Genomic DNA, 24,813 nt, shown 5'->3' on the forward strand with positions numbered 1-24,813 from the left:
AGAGTGTCAGCAAGTGCATTTATGTAACATTACTCGGTGCAAATGTTACTTTTGTCTGAATACATGCATAAAATTTAGACTGTATCCATTTTAGATAATATAGTAGCGATCTAACATCTATAGGAACTGACTGTCTTATATATAAACTATTGCACTTGCTAAAAACCCCCCTCAGGTGGCAATTTATCCAATTAGGGTACTACCAATTAATTGATTGGGATTCGGTACACACTGTGACATCCAGAGTTGTGCTGTATGTCACCCACCCAGTGCACAATAGTATAGAACACCTGGAGGAGATCGCTATTGTCTTATTTAATTCTTATAATTTTTTCCTCTTCTGCTACATTCCCACTTTTCTTTTATAAATCTTTTCTCCAATGCTGGTGAGGTATCCGTTCAATTGGGACTCTCTCATCAGTGATTCGATGCTTGCAGATCTCTGAAAGCAGAAGCCCAATTGATTGGTCAACTGGCAACTCATTACTGGGATTCACTCGTTTCATAAACACTCTCTCATCCATCCAGCCCGTAGTGTCTCCCTGCAATACTGAAAAGCACCAGGGTGACTCACAGAGCTGGATTGGAAAGCAGAAGTGCACTGTACCGTAACTCCCCTATAAACAACACTCAGTCCAACAGGTTACCTACGTACCCCCCCATAGGCCATAATCCAGTAATACCTGGATGGGGCCAGCTCATTAACCAGAGAGGAGACTCCTGGTGAACTGACTGGTTGGTAACTCAGACGGGTGAATGAACAGTAGACACTCAGGAGCCACCGGTTGTAGGAGTACTGTTCACGGGGGTCATTTTCTTTCCTTTTTTCTCATATCTCCATTCATCTTTAGTGATTTCTCCCTTTTCCATCTGTTCTCAAGGTATAGCAAGTGACTCGATATTTCTATTCAAGAGCATGAGTGATGGTCCGAACTGAAGCGGCTGAGCTACAAGTTGATGTTTTGCCAAGGCATTTAATATTTTTATTCTTTGACAATCCAACAGAGAAATTGGTATTGTACCAAGTCAATTCAATATCAGATTGATATCATGATGCTCATTAAGACAGGCTACTAATATAGTATGTCTCTTAAATGTTTGTCCGTCCATGTCTCAGTTGAATGTTATATGTGATTTTTTGAGTGACAGTCAATTGAATATATACTAAATGACTGATCAAAAACTGACGGATGCTCTCAATATTTTAGTGTAAGAAGCCTATTAAAAGTTATGTTTTAATGCAGTAACCATATCGAATCTATATAAAGAGTGCGCCCAAAAAGGCACATTTGTCTTTTGGTTTGCTTCTTGCAAACACTCCCCTTCACTCAGTCACAAATACTGAATGTGTTGGGCGCACCACCAATCCAAGGCTACCTTAATTTTATAAGAGCAGCCCAGTATATTGGTCTTTTCAATGTTTTTCATAAATATATAAAAATTATGTTCTAGTCTGTGCGGATCCACACCCCCTTTTTTCTTGGCAACTATTGAATTTTATATGGCTGTAATTTGGCAACAGATGGATTATAAATGGAATTGATTTAGAAATGGTTTAAACTAAACTCTGCAGCTTCTTTCTTTTGTAAGTTTAACAGAAACTATTCCAATGGCAAAAATTTAAATAGATTTTTATTATTCATTCAGTAATGCTTTTTATGTCTGTAAATAAAACATACATGTCTGGCTTTTACTAAAGCACAGAGTAACTGCTGGAAACCCCTGTGATAGCATTCGGGCATTTTTACAGGAAAGTTCTGAAACTAGGGAAGCAAGAGACAGAATTGATCATCACCTAAAAAGCCACCCCACCCCTCCACCCATCACATGTAAAAATGTAAAAATATTTGGTGACCGTTATTTGCATAATCTCCTTTTTTACTAATACTAATAAGATATTTGTGTACACAGGGCCTGATTCAGATTGTATACACACACCATGGTTTGTGGTCTATACATGCACAGGACCCATCATGCAGACATAGAAATGGGTAGCTCACATTTACCTCTTAGCCACATGATAGCCATGTTGTTGCGGCATTTGGGGTGTGCAGCAGGGTGGCATCCAGGACCATGATACAAAGCAGGAGCATTTCATCACTGTTTTGTAGGTGTACTGGGACCGATCATCAAATACAGACAGAGCGGTTCTGACAACCAGACTCTTAGCTTTTTCCCCTGCTTAAGCCTCAGCTTACATAGACTGGCCAAGGGCTGTGACCATCACGAAGTCTGCAATGGTGATTCACAGCGGTGTCTTTGGATGCAGTATTTGGATTGCAGATGATGGCAGGAGGCATCTATGAATCCTGCGGTATTATAATGTTTATGGAATGGTAGTGAACAGCCGCATCTTTGTACTGTGCATTGCCAGTCACATCAAAATTAGGCCCAATTTTTTGTGCCTTAATTATGTGGAGGGGTGTCAGCTGTGATCCCTTTAAAAATGTCCTCTGTCACAAGATAAATTCCATTTTTTAAATGCATGGTCTTACCAGACTCTTATTTTCACCTTTGGTACTCATCTGCCTAAAGACCAGTACAGTATTCATCAAAAATTGGAATACAGTACCATGGACCTCATCTATCTGAATTACACAGAGCACATCAGATCCATAACAGTAAAATTTGCTCTAGAATGACCCAAATGTTACATTTACATTCAACTTTCTAAAGCAGAGTAATTACGATAATACAAAAAAAGAATGTTAAAAAAGTCGAATCCAAACATATGCAACAGGTCAGGCATGAATGTCCTTGCAGCCCTGAATGCTCGATAGGTTCTGTTTATATCAATCTGTCAGCCACTAGATAATTTGGCAGGTTTATATATTCTCTGTTACCAGTTTGAAGGGTACTGATCCCAGATGAACAAGGCATGTCAGATAGGCTCATGGTTGATTGAGCAGGATGTGGCAGTTTAGCATTAGTCCTTTTCTGTACTATGGCTTAAGGCAAAGTGATTTTACGTGGAGTTTCTCTTTATATACTCTGGCATCTTCACTGAACAAGTACTACCTGTCTGTAATGCTGCACATCATAAAAAATAACAATGGATATATTGTGATTTATCTTGTATAATTCTCTGCTCATTACACTTATGGTGGAGTTTATTACACTGATCTGTAGTTTGTATACAATAGTTTCAGCAAGCTGTCATAGAAATAGGCCCTTAACTTTATTTGCACCAATTATTTTTACTTTGTATACAGTATATTTTGAAACAGATAATAACAACAATGGACCATATAGCTATGGTACAAATATTAAGCAATCGCTCATTTGTTCTTTTAAGAATTTTACTGGCACAAGATCAATTGAAGCTTATAAATGGTTGCTAATGGTTGTCTCTTTTGCATCAAATTATTTATGCGTATCCTAATGAGTAAGGCCGTACAAATGCAAAAGGCATTTAAAGTTAAAGTTCCTTATGAGAAGACATTGAGCTGCAGATCCTAATGGTCTGCTAAATAATACATGTAATGGGAAGTGGCAACATAAACGCAGACATGTTGGGGTCAATTTTGTAAAGGTTCTAAAAATGAAGATTCCATAGCAACCAATAAGATTTTGTCTACCATTTTCCAGGATGCAATAGAGACATGGTAGACAGAATCTCATTGGTTGTTATCATTAACATTGCCTCTTACCCCGTTTACCGCCTCTTTACCCCGTTGTGACCATTTAGACACAGACCCACTGGTGTCTTATTTCTGGTGGCAAATCTGAAAAACCTGCAGCTTGCTCTGAAGTCCAATAAGCAAACAAAGGGCCTTATTCTGGTCGTTGCGGACGGAGCCGAATATGCGGGCAGGACCGTGCGTCCTAAACCCCGCCTTTCGTACGGATCGCTCACTCCGTCCGAATGCGGTAAGCCACTGACCGCACGGAGCACGAGTGGATTTCTCATGGATACACCTCCTCCATCTCTTGGAACCTCCCCCATCATTCGATGGTCGCAGACCATCGAATGCAGGACCGAGTGGTCCGCCAGCTCCCGCAACCTCAGACCACACGGGCATTTCTCCGTGCAAAAGCAGGGATCTGGGCGGGCAGCTGACATCCGGCAATGTCATATGTCCGCCCCCTACACGTGCGTCATGGCCGCATTACCATACGTACGCCCAGCGTTTTCATGGGAACGCCCATGAAACGCGGGGTGTAAACATATGTTAATGAGCCCAAACAGCCCTTCACGCCCCTCTCCACCCCCTGTTCGTAGTGTACACATTTCATGCGGAATTTGGACGTGCGTTCCGCTCGCACATGCGCAGAGACGCCTCTGCACATGCGCAGAGACGCCTCTGCACATGCGCAGACACAAAACATCGGCGGCACGAACGCACGCGGACATTAACGCACCTACCAGAATAAGGGCCAATGTTCTTAATGTTGCGACTTGTAGGCGCCTATTATGGATGTCTAAGAACACAACCTGGCAGCTGCAACATTTCAGAATTTAACACAGACACTCAGGGGTAAATTTGCTAAAGCTTTTAAAATTGAAAAGAGGTGATGTTGCCCATAGCAACCAATCAGATTATGTCTATCATTTCTCTATTGCATCCTAGAAAATGATAGAATCCGATTGGTTGCTATGGGCAACATCAACTCTTTTCACTTTTAGAAGCTTTAGTATATTTAAACCTATGGGAAAAAAATGCTGCAGAGGCCCATTGTCCCATCAACATGTACATGTTGGTGACTACAGATAAAGAATAGAACATTGCTGGACTTTTCTCTTTTGTACAATACTACAGAAATAGTACAATATATAATTGTCCTATAACCATTTTGGCACAGAACACAAAACAATAAAAATATTGTTTGTCTGCTTACAGGCAAATGGTCAAACTGTGTTCTACCAAAAGATTATACTGTGGTAAATTGTTCCACTTTTGCAGCATATTGATTAATAACTCACAATTTAAGTTTACCTATGTAGATACGTACAGTCGGTTTTCTTATTATAAAATGAATACTACCTCTCGATATCTCTCTATCAGTCCCCACCCCTCTTCAATCCTCCTACCCATTCCAATGGGGAAAAAAACATAAACTTAAATGTATGGGATCAAACATCTTACCAGATCATATATAGACCTTTATTTAGAGAATTATCCAAGATTATTATCCTCTGTTAGAGTGGACCTCTCCACATGGAGTAAGGTGATATTTCTTGGTTTGACCATATTTCAGTCTTACCTCATCTGCTTTGTCTTTGGCAGATGCTCCAAATTCCCATATCCACAAAGATATTAAATTCCACAATGAGATTTCCAATTTCACTTGAGGTTGTAAAAAACCCAGAGTCAGGATCCACATATTGCAGAGGCATAATACTTTTGGAGTCTTTGACATCCCAGACCTCATCATATTTGCACACCCTTTGTACACTGCAGACTCCACCCAACTACAGGGTTTAGTCAACTGTAGAAATGGATACTCTTTCTATGTATTCATTGTCTAGACTACTCTGGTACACCACAAAATCACTCCTTATACATTGAGTTTCTAATCACTCACTTTTCAAGGACCAACTGGTACCTATGTTATCACTTAAACTCATTCCATCCATTACTGTCTCCTATCTGGATCTGGATGTTGCGTTGCTCCCCACTTTTCCTGAATTACACTGTCTAGATAGCCCCTTCTGAATAACGTTTTTTTATTAATACCTGCAGTTCAGATAGGACTCTCGTATCACATTCTGTTGAAAACTTAGGCTCTTACAACCTATTCACCATTTTAAACCCTCTGTAGGCATTCTCAGATGGCCAAAGGCCTTATCTCAACCATTTGTCCATTGCTGCTTTCCTACAGTCAACCCAAAAAGGAAAGCATAAGGTGGATTGGGAGAAAGATGTGTGTAAGAGACTGTTCCCCAATGAAAGGATTACAATTACATAGAAATAAATAGAAGTTTCATATTAAAGAAAATTATTATACATTTTATTATCACTGGTGTCTAGTTCCAGCCTGATTACATTTGATTTAACCTGCTAACTCAGGGCTGGGCAATTGTGGCCCTCCAGATGTTGAGGAACTACACATCCCAGGATGCTTTGCATTAGTTTTGCTATGTGGCCATGCTGAAACTGATGCAAGGCATGCTGGGATGTGTAGTTCCTCAACATCTGGAGGGCTGCAATTGCCCAGCCCTGTGCTAACTCCAGCCTTTGTTGGCGATTATGTGGCCAAAGGAACCTGCTTAATGTCTTAATGCCCCTGGTGCAACTCTTTTGATCTTAGGTTCATAAACTCATTAAATCTATCACTGGTCTCTAATTGCCAACTATACCTTTCCCACACATCCCTCATATAACACAAAAATTAATTCATCATATACTATCAAATGTAATATTGGAGCAAAATGTTTACCTCTCTTGTTGACAGCAGTGATCAATGCAGTTTGGTCTATCTATAGAGCTGGGGAAATTACTTCTATGTTACATGATACCTAATTTTATTATAATGTGGATCCTGAAAGTGAAAATCCCATGGATCCCAACAGGATGGGCAGGGGTTAGGGTAAGGGATGGGTGGGTTAGGGCTGTGGATAGGGCTAGAGGTAACATATTGACTGGGGTGCCCGGATTGTCAGGATTCTAACTGCTAGGATTTCATACCTAACCTGTCATGGCAACAATGTGAGATGAATATTGCTTGTATATGTTTTCGGTAGTATCTTCAGTAGGTATCTGCCCACTGAAACACACCGGTACATGTAAAATACATTGGTGATTATGAGTGCTTTAGGGACAATTGAGGACTATGTGTACATTAAACAGATGGTTTAAGGGTGTATACTGTAGCTTTAAGAAATATATGGATGTAATTCTAGGATTGCTTTTGAGATTCCATAACTAGATGTTTGCTGTCAAGCATGCATGGGAAATGATTAACCTCCAGCTATTGTTTATTCAAGATGGTGGAGGATTAGGCAGCAGTGGCATAAATAGTAAACAAGTATCACATCTTTGTATTTCCTATATTTTACAGAAAGTCTCCAAGAAGGAAGATATAAATGAAATAAGTTATGACAGGTTAAATATCCACTTTAATGTCTACCATAAAAGTAAAGTAGTTGTTCATTAAAGATAAGCAAACTCCTACAATTCATAGAATGTTTTGTAGCAAATCCATACATAATCCGCTCACTATCATATGATTCTTGCAGTGTGTGCAGGATGATCGGAGCTGGACCTGATGTCATTCGACTTCCTTTCATATGACTGGCACATCTGCGTTTTCCCTGACACTCCCAGAAAACGGCCATTTATCACCTCCAAATGCCGGCTTCATGTCAAACATTTTGAGTATAGCCAGTGATAAAAGAAAGTAGCAGAATTTAATTGCAGAATGACCTTGTGCATGTATACTAAAAGCCATACACTGAGCAACATTATATCACCCAGTGTCTACGAGTTGTTTCTAGCAGGGAAAGGGGTCTGAGCTAAATTCCAGTGTAAAAAGTTTCTCATACAAAAGCAATAATATTTACCCTGTGTGCAAACAATAAATGTATTTGACAGGTTGCATTGCGGCATGGTTTGTTCTATTCTACTTATTTGCATCTGTTTTTATTCACTCCTAACTGGGACTCTCTATATCAGATACAATATGGGGTAGATATACGAAGCCTTGGAGAGAGATAAAGTGGAGATAACAAAATAAATGCCCATTTAGCTCCTAACTGCCATGTTACAGGTTGTGAAAAATGACATGAGCTGGTAGGTTGATACTTTATATTAATCCACTGTATCTGCCCCATACTATTTAACTGCAATATCTAAGAAATCACCAGAAACACATTTTGCCAAACCTCTTTCTAATCTGACAGGCCAAGCCGGTTTCCCCATCAGTAGGACTTCTCTTTAGAAGCAAAGTATAACCAGTGGCACCAACGTGCCGGCTCTTCTGTAGTGACAGGAACCAGGTGCTGCATTGTGATACTCTCCTGCAGCACTCAGCCACATCACAGATAAAGAGCCAACACTGTAGGCAACCCTGTCTCCTGGGGAGTCAGCATCTCTGGGGGTACTGGACACACACCCAGAGTGTCCAAAACGGGGTCCACAAGAATATGCCCCTTTCAATTCGGCCACGTCCTTTTTGGGTGGACATGCCTCAGGTGGGGTTGTAAATACAGAGTGCGCAACGGGTGTTGCCACACCCAGTGACACCTCTGAATAACTACAGAATTGTGCAACTTTAAACATTTATTTTATTGTACAGATCTATCCAAAATCTCATTAATGTATGTTTTTGCTTCATTTTGTGAGCTAAGTACAATGATTATTTTCACTGTGGTTTATGATTATCACCAGGAAAGTAGATCCAATGTTCAAGTTTTAAATAAAGGAGAAAGTAGTAGTAGGCCTGTGTGTAGACTCTGGGTGGGCCTCCTCCTATCCACAATGCAGTAGGCTCTGGCTTCATGCTTCATCATGGCCTCAAGGTCTCTGGAAACATGGCGCCTGCCATGTTTTGGAGATTAATTTCAGTATTGCGCATGCAAAGTTTCTATTTTGGCTGTGATTTTTGCCACAGCTGCAGCACCCAACGTGGGACTCCGGGAAGGTGAGTAATAAGACATAAGATAGAAAAGGTAAAAAGCTGCGCTCTGAGGATTTATACCAATTACTACACAGCATGTTAGATCATGAGTTAGAATTTAATGTGACACTGTAAACATAATTATACACAATAAAAAATTTTTTTTTTAAAAGAGCAGGTATTATGAATGTGCTAAATTGATAATAAGATTGGATACTGGGATAGGCACCCCTGGAAAAAGTTCCTCTTATTGTGGATCCTGTTCCAATTGATGGACTAAGTACACAATTAGTATGGACAATTCGGTGAACCACTCACAATTAGAGGGAAAGAGTCCTGCACTGGTTTGCAGATGGATATAATAGTCCCTTGGAGTGGTGCCGACGGCTTTGTGTCCTTGATTGGCTCACAGCAGATGGTGGTGCTTGCGATAGGTGTCAAAGTCCTGGTTCAGGAATCCAATGTTTGTAATCCACAAGGTGGGAGGATGAAAGATGGGGTGCAGGCACCACTCCAAGGGACTATTATATCCATCTGCAAACCAGTGCAGGACTCTTTCCCTCTAATCGTGAGTGGTTCACAGAATTGTCCATACTAATTTAGTCGATTTACTCGTAGTCGATACTACGATTTAGTCCATCAATCGTATGTGGTTTTTTTGGATTGACAACCCCCCCTATTCAGCTGCTGCTCTATTTGAGTAAGGAGCCCAAAGGGTAGCGCCCGTTAAACTGTCTTAGTGACAGTAAACCTTTCCTTTTTTCGAGTAATAAAACATGGATGCTAGGCCCTTCTGGACAAGGGGCATATGCGTACTGCATACTTTGCACCCATTATAGAAACACCAATGGTTCTCAGCATTCTTCATTATGGCCCTTATTCAGATCTGATCGCAGTACAAATTTGTTCACAAAATGGGCAAAACCATGTGCACTGCAGGTGGGGCAGATGTAACATGTACAGAGAAAGTTAGCTTATTTTTACACTGCAATTTCGATTTCAGTTTCAACACACCCCACCCAAATCTAACTCTCTCTGCACATGTTACATCTGTCCCTCCTGCAGTGCACATGTTTTTTCCCATTTTGAGAACAAATTTGTACTGCGATCAGATCTGAAAAAGGGCCTATGTCCTTTCAGTTTTAAGCACAGGTCTTCAACCTGTGGCCCACCAGATGTTGTGGAACTACATGTCCCAGCATGCCCTGACAGTTTTGGCATGCTCTTATAGGAAAAAATGTGGCAATGCATGTTGGAACATGTAGTTTCACAACATCTGGGGGGCCATAGGTTGAAGACCCATGGTTTAATGCAATAAAAATAACAACTATTAAGTACTGTACTTCTAATTGTATAACATCTTTCAGCATTGATTGAAGACTCCAAATGTAAAATACATGTTAGATTTTGTGTGTATATATCTAAGGCGATGATTAATAAAAAAAAGAAGATTACCTCATAACATAACCAAAACTTCAGTTTTTTTTTGTTTATCAATATAGTCTTTAGCCAATGATTTCAGGAGCATTAATGTTTGTAGGGGGTGCGGAACCATTACTTTTTATTTTGAAGTATCAAAATTTAAAAGACTTGTTTTATACAGCAAAACATTTTCAGGGTGACCTTTTACATCTTATTTCGTGTCTGGAAAATATTGATCTTTGCACACGCTTGGAGCATTATTCTCATCTCAGCCCATATTCTAATGTATTTTTTTCTATGACACTGTTTGGCCACAATGATGCTCATCTCTACAGGCATGTGATTTGTTTGACAAATGTATTTAGCTAGAGATTAAGTTGGTAAACAAAATAAAAATAGAGGTCGCCAGAGACAATTACTGTTAAAAAAGACTGGTTAAATGAGTTATTAACTTTTAAAATACTTTTTAAAACTTTTAAGGAGTGGCAGGCATGTCCAAGAATCAGTTGGTGTGGTGCCATGTTCATGCCATTCTGGCCCTTCTGCTCAAAGTTGCAATTTGAATCATTGTGGCAGCAGTCCCCCTCTTCCATGCCACATTTTTACAGCTGCATTTACAGTGGGGGTGGGCTAAGAACTATTGTAATGCAATTCTGTTCAAAGTGCATCATCAAAACTGAACTAGACATAAGGTAATAACATTTTCTGAGGTGCAACTTAAATCTTCTTATGTTTTTTATTTATTTATATCACTTTCTTAAGTAACAGATCATGCTAACCAGACTTGGAATATTGTTTATTCTATTTTTAGCTTGCATAGAGCTTTGATGGACCTGCAGAATCAGCAACTTCAGCAGTTGAGTGAGTGGCTTTCCCTAACAGAAAATCGGACAAAGAAAATGGAGGCTGCAATTCTGGGACCTGACTTGGAAGATATAAAACATCAATTAGAAGAACATAAGGTTTGTTTCCATTTTTAGCAAGCATTTATATATATAATGTATTAAATCTTTTTAATAAATTGTATTATCATTATTATTTTTATTATAATTATCTTACCATACTGCAGATCATTGTTAAAGAAACCTTTTAATGTCATTATTCCTGATATGCCATTTGAAAAACCATGTTATTTATGTAGTTGGTTCATCGGAGGCTGCAGACTAGCGTGGTATACGGCATTGACAGCACCAGGAAATGCGCTATATGTAGCATACAGATAGAGCCATCCTCGTCTTGCCCTTTAATAGGATTAAGTGAGCCGGACTTAATCCTCTGCTAATCCTCTACTGTATTGTTCTAGGTACTGTACTGCAGCTGAGATCAATTGTTGATAATAAACCTTGGTGAGCCATGGCTCTCCAGAGAAGGCTAGTTGAACAAGGCTCCATTTGTATATTCCCTATAACATGTACACACACACACACACACACACACACAGACACATACATATTTATACAATACATTAGGGACATTTTGTTAAAACACAATTATCCTACAGTATCTGTACTATTTTTGTATTGTGGGCAGGAACCGGATCACCCGAAGAAGAAACATACAATCTCCACATAGATAGGTCTGGAACTGAACCCTAGTTCTCAGTACTGTGAATCTGTAATGTTAACTACTACACCAGCCATGCATAATGCTAACACCTACACCATTTTCAGTTTATATCTACTGTTCCACTAATACAACAGAAATAGATTGAAAACTTAAATAATATTTATAACAATTATATACATATATAAACACTTTCTATACACTATAAGGGTAAAATAAATACACAAGTTGTTAGATAAATACCTTGTGCGCTGTACAGTATGTGATATACCGTATTTCATAACTTTGATGATCAAGTATTAAACAACAAAATACAGTATGCATTGCTCATTGTGGGATTCCAGAAATGTATGAAAGTTGATTACATAAAATCACCCTATGATACAGAGTACACCTTGTTAGGATGTTTAGTTTGTTAATAATAACAAATAAAATGCATCATGATAAGAATTAAAGTAAATTAATGTAATATTCATTAAATTAATATACTATAATTCTTATCATGATGCATATTATTTGTTATTATTATATCTTATGAATATAGAACTACATGTACACCACGACAATCTGACATCCTTGGATCCAGCACTGTGCCGGTTTATGCATTTGCCATATTATCGGTGGTACTTATAGCATCCCACCTCCCTCACCAACACCACCTAAACTACCCACATCCTAACCATGCCATCCTGCAGCCTAACTGATCCATCATGTGTACTAAACCCACCCAGCAGCACCTGCATTGTAGTGACACCTGAGGCTGTCACTACAATGCAGCCTAACCAAGACCTTCTGAATCTTAACTCAGGTGCCGGATCATAGCCCGACAGTCGGGATTCTGACTGTTTAAATACCCGATAGTCAGGATCCTGACTGACAGTGGCTATTCTCCCTTGTCAGAAAGAAAGCCAGGAATTTTTAATCCAGATATGCAGAGATCCTACCTTACAGATGGAGCCGCTCTGTCAGCCCGCCAGCTTGCTATATCGCAGTTTCTGGTGGACGGTGGATGGCAGATGGCGGGGCATCTCACTCGCTTGTGCGTCCCATTGGGGTGTACCTCAGCTGAGGTCAGTGCAGGCTGCAGGGAGCAACAGGGAGCAGCGGAGCGGTAAAGCAGAGCTGTGCAGGTAGAAAGCATTCTGATGGGACTTCTGCCGCATGGTGAAGAATGGGGTGCGCGCATGTCTTGTGTGCATGGACAACATTCCTGGTGGATGGTGGACCTGGCAGATGGCGATAGTCGTGTCAGGTTATGTCTAACAAGAGAGGTTCCATCTATAGTTCATTAACTGTGGTAACTATTTATTTTTAAATTCACTAAAGGGTACATGCATGCAGGGCTGGATTTTCCACAAGGCAACTTAGGGGCCTGCCTAGGGCCCTGCGGGTTCTGAGGGGCCAATAGTCATGCCCCAAGAAATCCATCTCATCCATTACTAGGCTTTCAGTGTACTAGTACACAACTCAATGCTTGGAGTTTATTTTCTGTTACAAAACCCTGCAATCCAGTTTATCTGGGTATCGTAGTTTGTGCATGCCCAGTCTGAAATCCTCATGCACACTGTACTTGTTGCTGTTTGTCTAAGTGCAGCGACGAAGATCATGTATCTCTCTCCTCCTGTGTCTCTCTTCCTCTTCCCGCATCCAACTCAGAGCTCCCAGGCTGAGCAGTGAGTCTGGTGCCTTCTGCTAATGATCCTGTATAGGCTTTGCACTGTGGAGGGAGAACCCGTTTGTGCTGTTCTCTGAGCAGTCCACACTGTTGTAGGAAATGTTCAGTTTTTTGTCTTTTTCTAATATGGAATAGCCTACAAGAATAGACTGTCGAGTTTCACATGAAAGATCTCTTTTTCTGGCCATTTTGAGAGTATAATCAAACCCACAAATGTGATGCTCCAGATACTCAACTAGCTCAAAAGGAAGGCCAGTTTTATAGCTTCTCTAATGAGAAAACCTTTCTCACCTCAACCTCAGCTGTGCTCACATACTGTAATTGCACAAGGAATTTAAGGGTTTTCTAATTATCCTTTACTCTTCTAACGTGATTAGCAAACACAATGTACCGTTAGTGATGGTTGCCAGAAATGGCCATTTACCACATTAACTATATAGACAGTATATACCTGACAGAGAAAGACCGGCACTCCGTAAACTTTAAAATTAATACCTGGGTGCCCAAGGCTATAGATAACAGTCTGTGAACACTACACATACATGCACTCCTCTGGATTTTCAATAGAATGAAATGGACAAAACTATGGTGTTTGTTCGTCCATTTCATTGTACTGAAAATCCGGAGGAGTGCCCTGCACATGTAGTGTATATATTAAAGATACAGCAGTGTCTGGTGCCTCCCCAAGTCTGGAAATCATTTTGGTTATTGGATATTTTAGCTAATGGGCAGCACTCTGAGATGACTTGAAAAATTACACCTTAAAGTGTGTTTCTTTTATTCTGAAATTAATTTAAAAAAAAGAACGAATAAAAGAGGATCTGAACCGTTGATAAAACAAACCACTTGAAGGAATATATACTATATGCACCCCTGACTCCACTAACCCTGTGCCTACTACTATATATACCCTTGTATACACTAATCCTGTGCTCACTACCATATAGACATTTGAGTAGTACAGTAGGTGTTTACATGTGTTTAAATTCTCACCATGGCCTTATCTGTGTGGAGTTTGTATTTTCTCCCTGTGCTTGTGTGGGTATATTCTTGGTGCTCCAGTTTCCTCTCACAATCCAAAAAGGTACTTGTTTCCTAGCACGGCGCCCACGATTTTCAATCGTATGGCATCTTATGCATTGTATCGCATTTTGGCCCCCCTATACGATTTTTCATTGTATAAGCACCCTAATGGGTACTTACATTGTTAATTGCACCCCCACGCCACCCCAACTATGAACGCCAACTCAAAGCGTGGTGAGCGCAGCGAGCCCTCGAGGGGCGGCGGTACGGGTCCTCCAACCTTTTCATACCCCCACTATCCAGGTTGGCACGGAGTTGATTTTAGAGCCCGAAGCGTGGTGAGCGCAGCGAGCCCGGAGAGGGGACACGTATTACATTACATGTATTCCGCATCACCTTGCCACACTTCGGGCTCGCTGCGCTCGCCACACTATCTAAAATCAACTCCACGCCGACATGGATAGCGGGGGTATGAAAAGGTCGGAGAACGCGTACCGCCGCCCCTCACGGGCTTGCTACGCTCGCCACGCTTCGGGTTGCCGTTGACACTGGAGGTGGCGTGGGGTTGCTTTTAACATTGTAAGCACCCATTAGGGTGCTTATACAATTAATAATCTTATAGGGGGCACATTTAACATTGAAAACACCCATTAGGGTGCTTATACAATTTAAAATCATATACCATTGTATATGGCATACAATGGCATACAATGCGATGGTATACGATTTTAAATTGTAGAACATCGGGTGCCATCGCGTCGCATCGCATCGCATACCATTGTAAGGCTTATAGTATACGATGCGATGGGTGCAGAGCTAGGAAACAAGTACCTCCAAAAATATACTGGTAGGTTAATTGGTACCTAATGAAAAATTGAACCTGGTTTGTGTGTCTATGTACATGTGTTTAGGGAAGACTAGATGGGCGTATTGGTTCTTATCTAATGTTTTCATGAATGTTTCTATGGGTAATGCAATACGCTCTGGTATTACAGTTAATTTAGGGGTTTGGGGGCCTCAAACCAGTATCTTGCCTAGGACCCCATGAGGTCTAAATCTGTCTCTGCATGCAGGTAATCTATTGCAGTGCCTCAATCACTTTAAAGTCACATCATTTATTTTTATGGAAAAGAACATATAACAATGAATAAAGTATATTTTTTAGAATTAATTAATGAGTAGACCTCTGACATGCTTCATCCATTTGCATATTTTAACAATTTAAATCTGTACTTCATAAATACATGTATGTGTTTTAACAACTAGTGGTTGCCATGGTAAATTTTTTTAATATATGTAATTGATATGTCCTTGAGAAAGTATTCCTATTCAAATAGAGTTAGGGTGCTACATAAATAAATATTGTTATTATAATAAAATCAAGCACTGTATCATCTTTGTTGCTCTAACCCTAATATTTTACTACTGTCTTGTGAAGAAGTCACCACACTAAATACTAGGGATGTGCAACGGACTCTTTTTGCATTTTGGGTTTTGGGTTCTGCTTACCTTCAGGTTTTGGGTTCTAATGGGTTTTGCCAAAACACCCCCTCAAGGTTTTGGGTTTTGGATTCCGATTTTTTTATTTTTTTAAAAAGCGTAAAAAAAGCTAAAATCACAGAATTTAGGTGTGTTTTTTTTTTGCTCCTACACTATTATTAACCACAATAGCATTAATCTCCACTCATTTCCAGTCTATTCTGAACACCTTACACCTCACAATATTGTTTTTAAGCCAAAAGTTTGCACCGAGGTAGCTGGATGACTGTGTCACACAAACACTAAACTGATACAGCATACCTAGTAGCACCCCTGGACTGATACAGCACACTTAGCATCACCCCTGGACTAATACAGCACACTTGGCAGAACCCCATGAATTATACAGCAGACTTGGCTCACCCCAGGAATTATTTGGCAGACTTGGCTCACCCCTGGACTGATACAGCACACTTAGCATCACCCCTGGACTGTTACGGCACACTTAGCATCACCCCATGACTAATACAGCACACATGGCGGCACACATGGTATAATACGGCACACATGGCGGCACACATGGTATAATACGGCACAGATAGCAGAACCCCTTGGCTGATACAGCACTGAGGAAGCTCCACCCCCAGACGGCCGTCTGACCTAGCCGCACTAGCGGCTCACCCCCACACCCTGCAGCATCTTGCGGCTGCTAGCAGATCCAGACCTAATGAGAAATCAGACTGGTTACATGCTGACGGGTAAGCGGCGGTAACCGCTACTTTTATACTTACGCACTGCTGATTGCCACATTGTTATATTGTTTAAACAGCACCTCTGCGCACTCTCTTTTTCTGCTCCCCACTTCATGTGGTCTGGCTGACTATTCACGCAGATAGGTGGCAGGTGTCGCTCATCCGCGATCAATGATCCAGCATACAGCACATAGCAGAAAGCAGCGCACCTACCCCCGAGAGTAAGACGCCTTCTGATACTTTCTTCTATTCACACATACTGATGGGGCAGGTCTCATCATTGCAGGGGATGGCGATGCCAGCCGCCATCCCCCGCCACCTGCCATCTGTACAGCAAAAGGGGACGTGCGCACGAGATGCGCGCATGTCCCCTTCCGACGGCGCTTCCCCGGGGTCCCCACCGCCTCCCCGCACCCCCCCTAACCCTGTCCATCCCCCTGAAGCGGAGACGGACAGGGTTCCCATCGCCCCGCCGACGGAAACTGAGACGCGCGTGCACGTGAGACGTCTCAGTCAGATGGCGAGCCGGGCCCCATCTGTACCTACCTTTAGGGGCACTCTCATCTCCTACATGTACTGAAATCAATTAACCCTGCACTGACCATAGTACAACAGGGTAATTGACCTACTTAAAGGAGACAGCAGATGCCCCAATTTCATTCTTTCTGACACCCTTTTCATACAGAAAGAACATCGCTGAATGTTTACTGACTTTTAGGGAACCAGGATGGTTGCGAAAATCATCAGCAGCTTTAGTGATCTTTACCACTGTGAGTGTCACCTGTTTATCTCCAGTATCTATATCCCACACCCTTGTTTGAGTGGTTACCGTCGCAACACAATACCCAGCACCAGTATGTTATCTGTTCCATCATAATTAACGGAAATTGCAATAATTATTAAGATATAGCTATAATTGCAAAAAGTATAATTACCAATGTCCGGACTGCACCAGGGCAGGACAATTCCTCTCTGGTTATACAATTTGTAAAAACATATTTCGCTAGTCAACTTCCTTTACCATGAAGATAAGAATAGGAACCAGAATATATGTATAGGCTGACACAAAGCACAGCCATTTAAATTGCCCATATAAGTGTTCCTCTTATCTGGTAATTTCCGGAGTCTATAAATCTATAGGATAGTATAATATTATTCTATAAAATAGCTGTACTTCACCTGAGATTATTAATGTTTGGTGTTGCATGTCTGTATGTCTACAAACCTTTATTTTAAATGATTATTAAAAGCTAATTTTATAATTATTCTTTGTAATAAATCTTTTTGACAATTTAAAAGAGTGCCCCCAAACAAAAGAGAGTACTTTTTTCTCTTCTACTTTGGTAAAGTGTATATGGACTCTTCCTACAGTACATGTATAAATAGGGAAGCAAGCGTCGTAGCAGATAATATGCCATAAAATGACGGACAGGAAACGCACTTGGTTATTGTGGTCAAGCTGCAGCTCACAAGCCTCTGTTCACAAAAGTCAATACACAACAGAAACTTTGTTGGTGTAAGGAGCGGAAAAACTGGACGGTGGAGCAATGGAAACAAGTCCTATGGAGCGATGAATCACGATTCACATTGTTTCAATCAGATGGGAGAGTGTGGGTATGGAGATTGCCTGGAGAACGCCTGTTACCCGAATGTGTAGTGCCAACAGTAAATTTGGAGGTGGAGGCATCATGTTCTGGGGTTGTTTCTGCTGGCGTGGCGTGACAGGTGCATAGGAACATGACATTGGCGACCTACCAAGATATTCTGGATAACTCCATGTTACCTACGTTGTTGCGTTTCTATGGGAATGACGATTGTGTGTTCCAGGATGACAATGCAACGTGTCATGTTTTGAGGACTACAATGGAGTGGAATGACGAACTAGAGTGGCCTGCGCAAAGCCCTGATTTGAACCCCACAGAACATCTGTGGGATGAACTTGAGCGCAGGTTGCGGTCGCGATCGCTTCGCCCTTCTACACTATTACAGTTTGGGACTGTACTGCAGGAGGAATGGCACAATATCCCACTATGTGTGCTACACAAACTTGTTAAAAGGTCATGACTTTCTTCCATATATATATATATATATATATAATACACTCTCGCTGCCAGAACCAGCAGCAACAGCAGCACACGGAAGTCCAAATGAAAGTATCAGGCAGCTGACACGGAAGTCCAAATGAAAGTATCAGGCAGCTGACACGGAAGTCCAAATGAAAGTATCAGGCAGCTGTCAGCAACGTTTCGATTTTATTACAAAATCGTCATCAGGCATGAACATACATTAACAATTCTCACCTTATATCCCCAAACAGACAGTGCATGCTGATCTCCGTTTCCCGCGCCCCAGGGCGTGCGTAACGCATACGCGTCATCTACTGCGTCTGGTCTCCCGGCAACTGGAACCATACACATCACGCCGGCGTCCATGGAAACCGGCCCATAAAGATGACGCGACGTGCACAGATCGCTGACAGCCAATGGATGTCCACGTCATGCGCCCCCGCCATCTCCAAGACCGCAACCACGGCAACCGGACAAGCATGTCAGGTCCGTAGCTTTGAGGATGGAGTTCTTTCCACCTCTCTGTTCAGGAAGGAGACAGACAGAAATACAATTTTGCACTCGGATAGCTTTCACCCTAAACCTTTGAAGTTCGGTCTCCCCTTTTCTCAGTTTTTACGTGCATGTCGTATTCGTAGTAGCCAGACTGATGCTTCTGCCCAGATTGATATTATGATAAACAAATTTTTGGTTAGGGGTTATGATCTGGACTTACTGGTGAAGGCGAAAAACAAAGCTCTATCTATCCCTAGGTTGGCACTGTTAACGACCAAGGACAAGAATGCCACATCAACCAATAAGAAAATGCCATCCAGGCGGCCCTACTTTCTGGGACCAGTGACCAGCCTGTCGCAAGACACTTTGCGCAGGCTGGACACAGTATGGCCAACTTACAATATATTATCATTGACCATATCCCCCAGGGGCTTTGGGGGGAGTAATAGGTCATTGTTACTTTTACAGTGTGAATCCCGCTGGATCCACAGACTGAGAACCATGACCCCATTTGGCCTTAATGACCATCTGGGATTCCATGCGTTCTTGTAGCTCTTTTTTTTTCTATTCCACACTCATTGGGCCCTTGTACCTGCTTTTCTTATTTTTATATCCTCTGGTAAAATGAGACCCTTTTTTGTTTATGATGTATTGTTTATGATGTATTGTTTATTAGTGTATTTCATTATTATGTATTCTTGCAAATATTCTGTGACATCCAGTTGATACAGGATTGGTCATCTACCTTGGACCACCGTTCAGCCATTTTTAATGTATTATATGTATCTTGATCGCTGCTCCGTTCCCCCAGGTTAGACGTTGCTGTTACACTTTTCTATGCTGCCTGCTGTGTTTGGGTCACCTAGGTAACGGACCTGACATGCTTGTCCGGTTGCCGTGGTTGCGGTCTTGGAGATGGCGGGGGCGCATGACGTGGACATCCATTGGCTGTCAGCGGTCTGTGCGCGTCGCGTCATCTTTATGGGCCGGTTTCCATGGACGCCGGCGTGATGTGTATGGGTCCAGTTGCCGGGAGACCGGACGCAGTAGATGACGCGTATGCGTTACGCACGCCCTGGGGCGCGGGAAACGGAGATCAGCGTGCACTGTCTGTTTGGGGATATAAGGTGAGAATTGTTAATGTATGTTCATGCCTGATGACGATTTTGTAATAAAATCGAAACGTTGCTGACACCTGCCTGATACTTTCATTTGCTGTTGCTGCTGGTTCTGGCAGCGAGAGTGTATTGTATACAAGTGTTAGAGTGTTCAGATCCTAGAGATTGTTTAGAGCCAGATGTATCAAGCTTCAAAATGTGATAAAGTGGAAAGTGATAAACCTCCAGCCAATAAGCTCCTACCTGTCATGCTACAGGCTGGGTTTGAAAAATGACAGGTAGGAGCTGATAGGCTGGCTGTTTATCACTCTCCTCTTTATTACTTTTTGAAGCTTGATACATCTGGCCCTTAGACTTTTATTTTAAATTTGCACTTCAAATTAAGAGATCGGACCTGTTTATACACTTTTAAAATGTTTTATTGTTTTTGCTCATGATCACGATTTCCCAATATCTTGTAGATAAAGGCTGTAGCAGTAGGCTGTAGAAGTAAGGGACTCACAGGGTAATTCTGCTGGGAACACACAGCCACTTTAAAAAGTCTCTTTACATCATTGCTACACTGTACAATGCATAAAATAAGATTTGATGTTTTTTTCAGGGTTTAAATACAAATTTTTAAAGATTAAAGGCTTACATCCCCTTTTGGCATAATCTTACAGAGTTTAAAAGTTCATGTAGAAGTAACAGAATTGACCTTAAGATCTTTTTGTATCATAGCAACTACTGGTCCATTACCATTACTCTTTTCAAACTATAACCTTGAGAATAACAACTGAGAATTGCTGTGGCTATATAATTATATATATATTTTTTACCTAAAGACTAGTGGGCCTTTTTATTTTTATTGTGAGTTTATGAAGCGCAAAACTCACCTTAGGTTAAAAATGAAACAGACTAAATTTTATTATGGAACTAATGACTGTAGCATTTGCTCACAGAATACACAACAAGATTAATGGATTCCTAAATCATATTTACCCATAGTCCTGTTAGAATTATGTTACTAATTTTAGTTTTTATTACTAGTTGATTACAAGTTGATGTACATGATTTATTGATTTTTTAATTGTCTTTTCAATGCTAATAGTTAGAATTGGCAAACCCTAAGTACCTTTTTTTGAGTTGCAGCAGCTGATCCTAATTACAAATTGGATTTTAGTGAGTGACATGTGTGATGTTACATAGCTTTGGATTACCAAAGTGGCAATTTGAATTTGTAAAATCAGTCATTGGCAAGCAATATATGACTATCCATTATGCACTTTTGATTGCAAGGTATAGTGTGTAGCAGTGATTTCCAAACCGCTTCTTGAGATCTACCAACGATCCACGTTTTCCAAATCACCTAGCTGTTACAAAACTGTAGTCAATACTAACTGTCACATTTTCAGACATAAATTGGAAAGTTTTTCCCGGGAGAAAGGGGATAAGCCGATCTCTCAGGAGCCCCGGCGCTGGTGTGTGGATTACAGAAAATAAAAAATGTATTTATGTGTGTGTTTTATAAACCCTCTATGGCTGCTGCAAGTGTATTGAGTCTGCCAGACTCAGAAAAGAGAGATTTTTATCTCTTGCAAATGGAGGATAGGGGGGTATACACTGCGCTGTCAAAAAAGGGGAGGTGGTATATAGTATCCAATGAAGTGGTTCAATCACACTGTGCACAATAATGGCGGACACTCTGTATATATCAAGAATATTTTATGTATATAAAGACATAAATAATAAAAATAACAATTAGGTAGGTAATCAACAGAAATCGGAGTATAAAAACACTCAAAACATATACATATTGCACTGATATGGAGTAATAAAAAGCTTAATAAGTTAAAAGCAGACTCAATGGGATTCCTTTACAGTGGCTGCTGGCGTCCCAGCTTAGAAGATGTATGACAATAATAATAACTCAGAGACGGCCGCTTGGTTGGGACCAATGGTTAGTATCCTGAAGTAACAGGAAAGTTAATGAGCCAAAAGACCTGATTTAGCAAGTGGGCTGACAAGCAATGTTTCCATGCAGGTGTTTGGCAGGTATAAATTGTGCTGTTGGTGCCTGCGGGTTAGTATAAGCAGGAAAAGCAAAGTTAGTATTATGCTTACGCGGCGGGAGTCCCGGGATGTCACTCGTGAGTAGGAGTGTGGATAGCACTCACTAGCTGGAGAGAAGTAGAAACGGCACCTCTGTAGATGGTGAGAGGTCCATGTGCTGGGGTGTTATCCCTGCTGTGAGCAGCTTCACATGTGTGGGTGCATCACTCAGATCCACGGCGCCGGTGGAAGCGGAGCTGCTGGCCGAATGTAGATGCAACTGGTCTCTGAGTGTAAGGGCAGAAGTCGGAATCACGTCTGCTAGTAGCACTGGCGGAAGTGGGGCAAACTTCCCCACTTCCGCCAGTGCTACTAGCAGACGTGATTCCGACTTCCGCCCTTACACTCAGAGACCAGCCGCATCTACATCCGGCCAGCAGCTCCGCTTCCACTGGCGCAGTGGATCTGAGTGATGCACCCACACATGTAAAGCCGCTCGCAGCAGGGATAACACCCCAGCACACAGACCTCTTACCATCTACGGAGGTGCCGTTTCTACTTCTCTCCAGCTAGTGAGTGCTATCCGCACTCCTACTCAGGGGTGACATCCCGGGACTCCCGCCGCGTAAGCATAATACTAACTTTGCTTTTCCTGCTTATACTAACCCGCAGGCACCAACAGCACAATTTATACCTGCCAAACACCTGCATGGAAACATTGCTTGTCAGCCCACTTGCTAAATCAGGTCTTTTGGCTCATTAACTTTCCTGTTACTTCAGGATACTAACCATTGGTTCCAACAAAGCGGCCGTCTCTTAGTTATTATTATTGTCATACATCTTCTAAGCTGGGACGCCAGCAGCCACTGTAAAGGAATCCCATTGAGTCTGCTTTTAACTTATTAAGCTTTTTATTACTCCATATCAGTGCAATATGTATATGTTTTGTGTGTTTTTATACTCCGATTTCTGTTGATTACCTACATTTACAGACATGCAGCATTCATTCCTACTATATATCCACATGTTGCCTATAAAACAGGAACTGTTGGTAGATCTTGAAGACAGGTTTGGCCACCCCTGGTGTATAGTAACTGGAAACAGTCACTGCCTAGATACTTTACAAAAATGGTACCATAGTAAGATACTATTATACTGTAATTGGTTCAAAATTAGAATTCATTCTATTTTTGAATCCAGATCTTAGTCTATCCCTGCCAAGTCTAGAATATAATGTCCAGAAGTAGCCAAGTGTGACCTTTGGAGCTTTCTGTTGTCCTTTAATGATTTGGAATCCCAAGAAGGCAGAAAACCTGGCAGTTATGTCCAATAACAAGATTAACCTAGTTCACCTGTTGCTACAAATATGGGAATACTCACCCCTTCAAACAAGCAACAAACTAAAATAACATATGATAGCACTGGTGATCAGGTATTTGACTTATAGTCAATATTAAGGAGTCCAACTTTGATAAAAAAAAAGCCCACTAAATGATGTGTACCCAGCGTTATATCGAGTGCGACAGGAATCAAGTAGGCAGCCAGGATCGGAAAGTGTATATACCAATGCCAGCCACGATGAGCACTGGCAGAAGCAGGGTGCAAGGCCATGTATTCCTCAGAATTGAATCAGTAGCAACAACCCCCAATTGAGCTACAAGTACAAACATTGGGGAATGTCGCTAGTGACCATCGGGAGTGAGTGTTAGCGATGCAGTACATACACACTGGATGGTTTTATGAAGGGGGACATGCTCAACATGTACAAATATATCAAGGGCCAATATAAGGAACTGTCAATCACCCTTTTTACTGCAAGAAAGGAATCTAGGACACAAGGGCATGAGTTTAGATTAGAAGAAAACTTTCGGTACTTATGTATTATCTGGGCTCCCATGTTAAATGCACCCCATTTTTTCATACCCCTACTATCCAACTACGCATGGAGTTGATTTTATATAGTGTGGCGAGCGCAGCGAGCCACCGTGCCCGAAGCGTGGCGAGCGCAGTGAGCCAGGGCCGGCGCCACCACTAGGCAGGACAAGGCATTTGCCTAGGGCCCCGGCCACTGGAGGGCGGTACTGAGCCGCCAAGGTACCATAGAGAGGTACCAGAAAGCAGGGAGCGGGGAGCAGGTAAGACTGTCATCCTCCCTCTCCCCTCCCTGACCCCCATCCTGCCCGTTAATCAACGCTGCCCGCTCCCTGCTTGGGGGATTTCAGCGTGGCAGTATCGCCCGCACCTCCCCCCCCCCGTGCCGCATCACAGTGCTATCGCACCCTCCCCCCATGCCGCATCACAGTATTATAGCAACCCCCCCACCCCCATGCTGCATCGCAGACGACGGGCAGTGTGGGGGGGCTTTGCCTGGGGGGGCGGGGGAGCTTTGCCTGGGGCGGGCAGTGAGCCCCGCGAGGGGACGCGGTCTCATAAGAAAAACGGGAGCCCAGATATTACATAAGTAACAAACTTTCTTTACGGTCAGAGCAGTCAAACTGTGGAACTCTCCTCCTGGAGAAGTGGTTTCGGTGGACACAATAAATACGTTTAAAATAAGGTTGAACAAACATTTATTGGTTAAAAACATCCAAGGGTACAAATAAGAATCATAATCAGAATATACTATATAA

At 41.7% G+C, this 24,813-nt stretch overlaps 1 protein-coding gene across 13 annotated transcripts in view; it reads left to right on the forward strand.

The window, feature by feature from the left end:
• Nucleotides 1–24,813, forward strand: part of DMD (dystrophin) — a 1,973,025-nt gene that overhangs the window by 635,462 nt on the left and 1,312,750 nt on the right. For all 13 annotated transcript variants that reach the window (XR_014470468.1, XM_083174338.1, XM_083174337.1 and 10 more), the window contains one exon: nucleotides 10,793–10,943. Coding sequence is in view for 12 of the 13 variants with exons in the window: in XM_083174338.1 (XP_083030464.1) it covers nucleotides 10,793–10,943 (151 nt within the window). In the remaining variant the exon portion in view is untranslated. The remainder of the gene's footprint in view (nucleotides 1–10,792; nucleotides 10,944–24,813) is intronic.

The sequence above is a fragment of the Crinia signifera genome, chromosome 2, assembly GCF_055691185.1.
Source record: "Crinia signifera chromosome 2, ASM5569118v1, whole genome shotgun sequence".
Classification (NCBI taxonomy): Eukaryota; Metazoa; Chordata; class Amphibia; order Anura; family Myobatrachidae; genus Crinia; species Crinia signifera.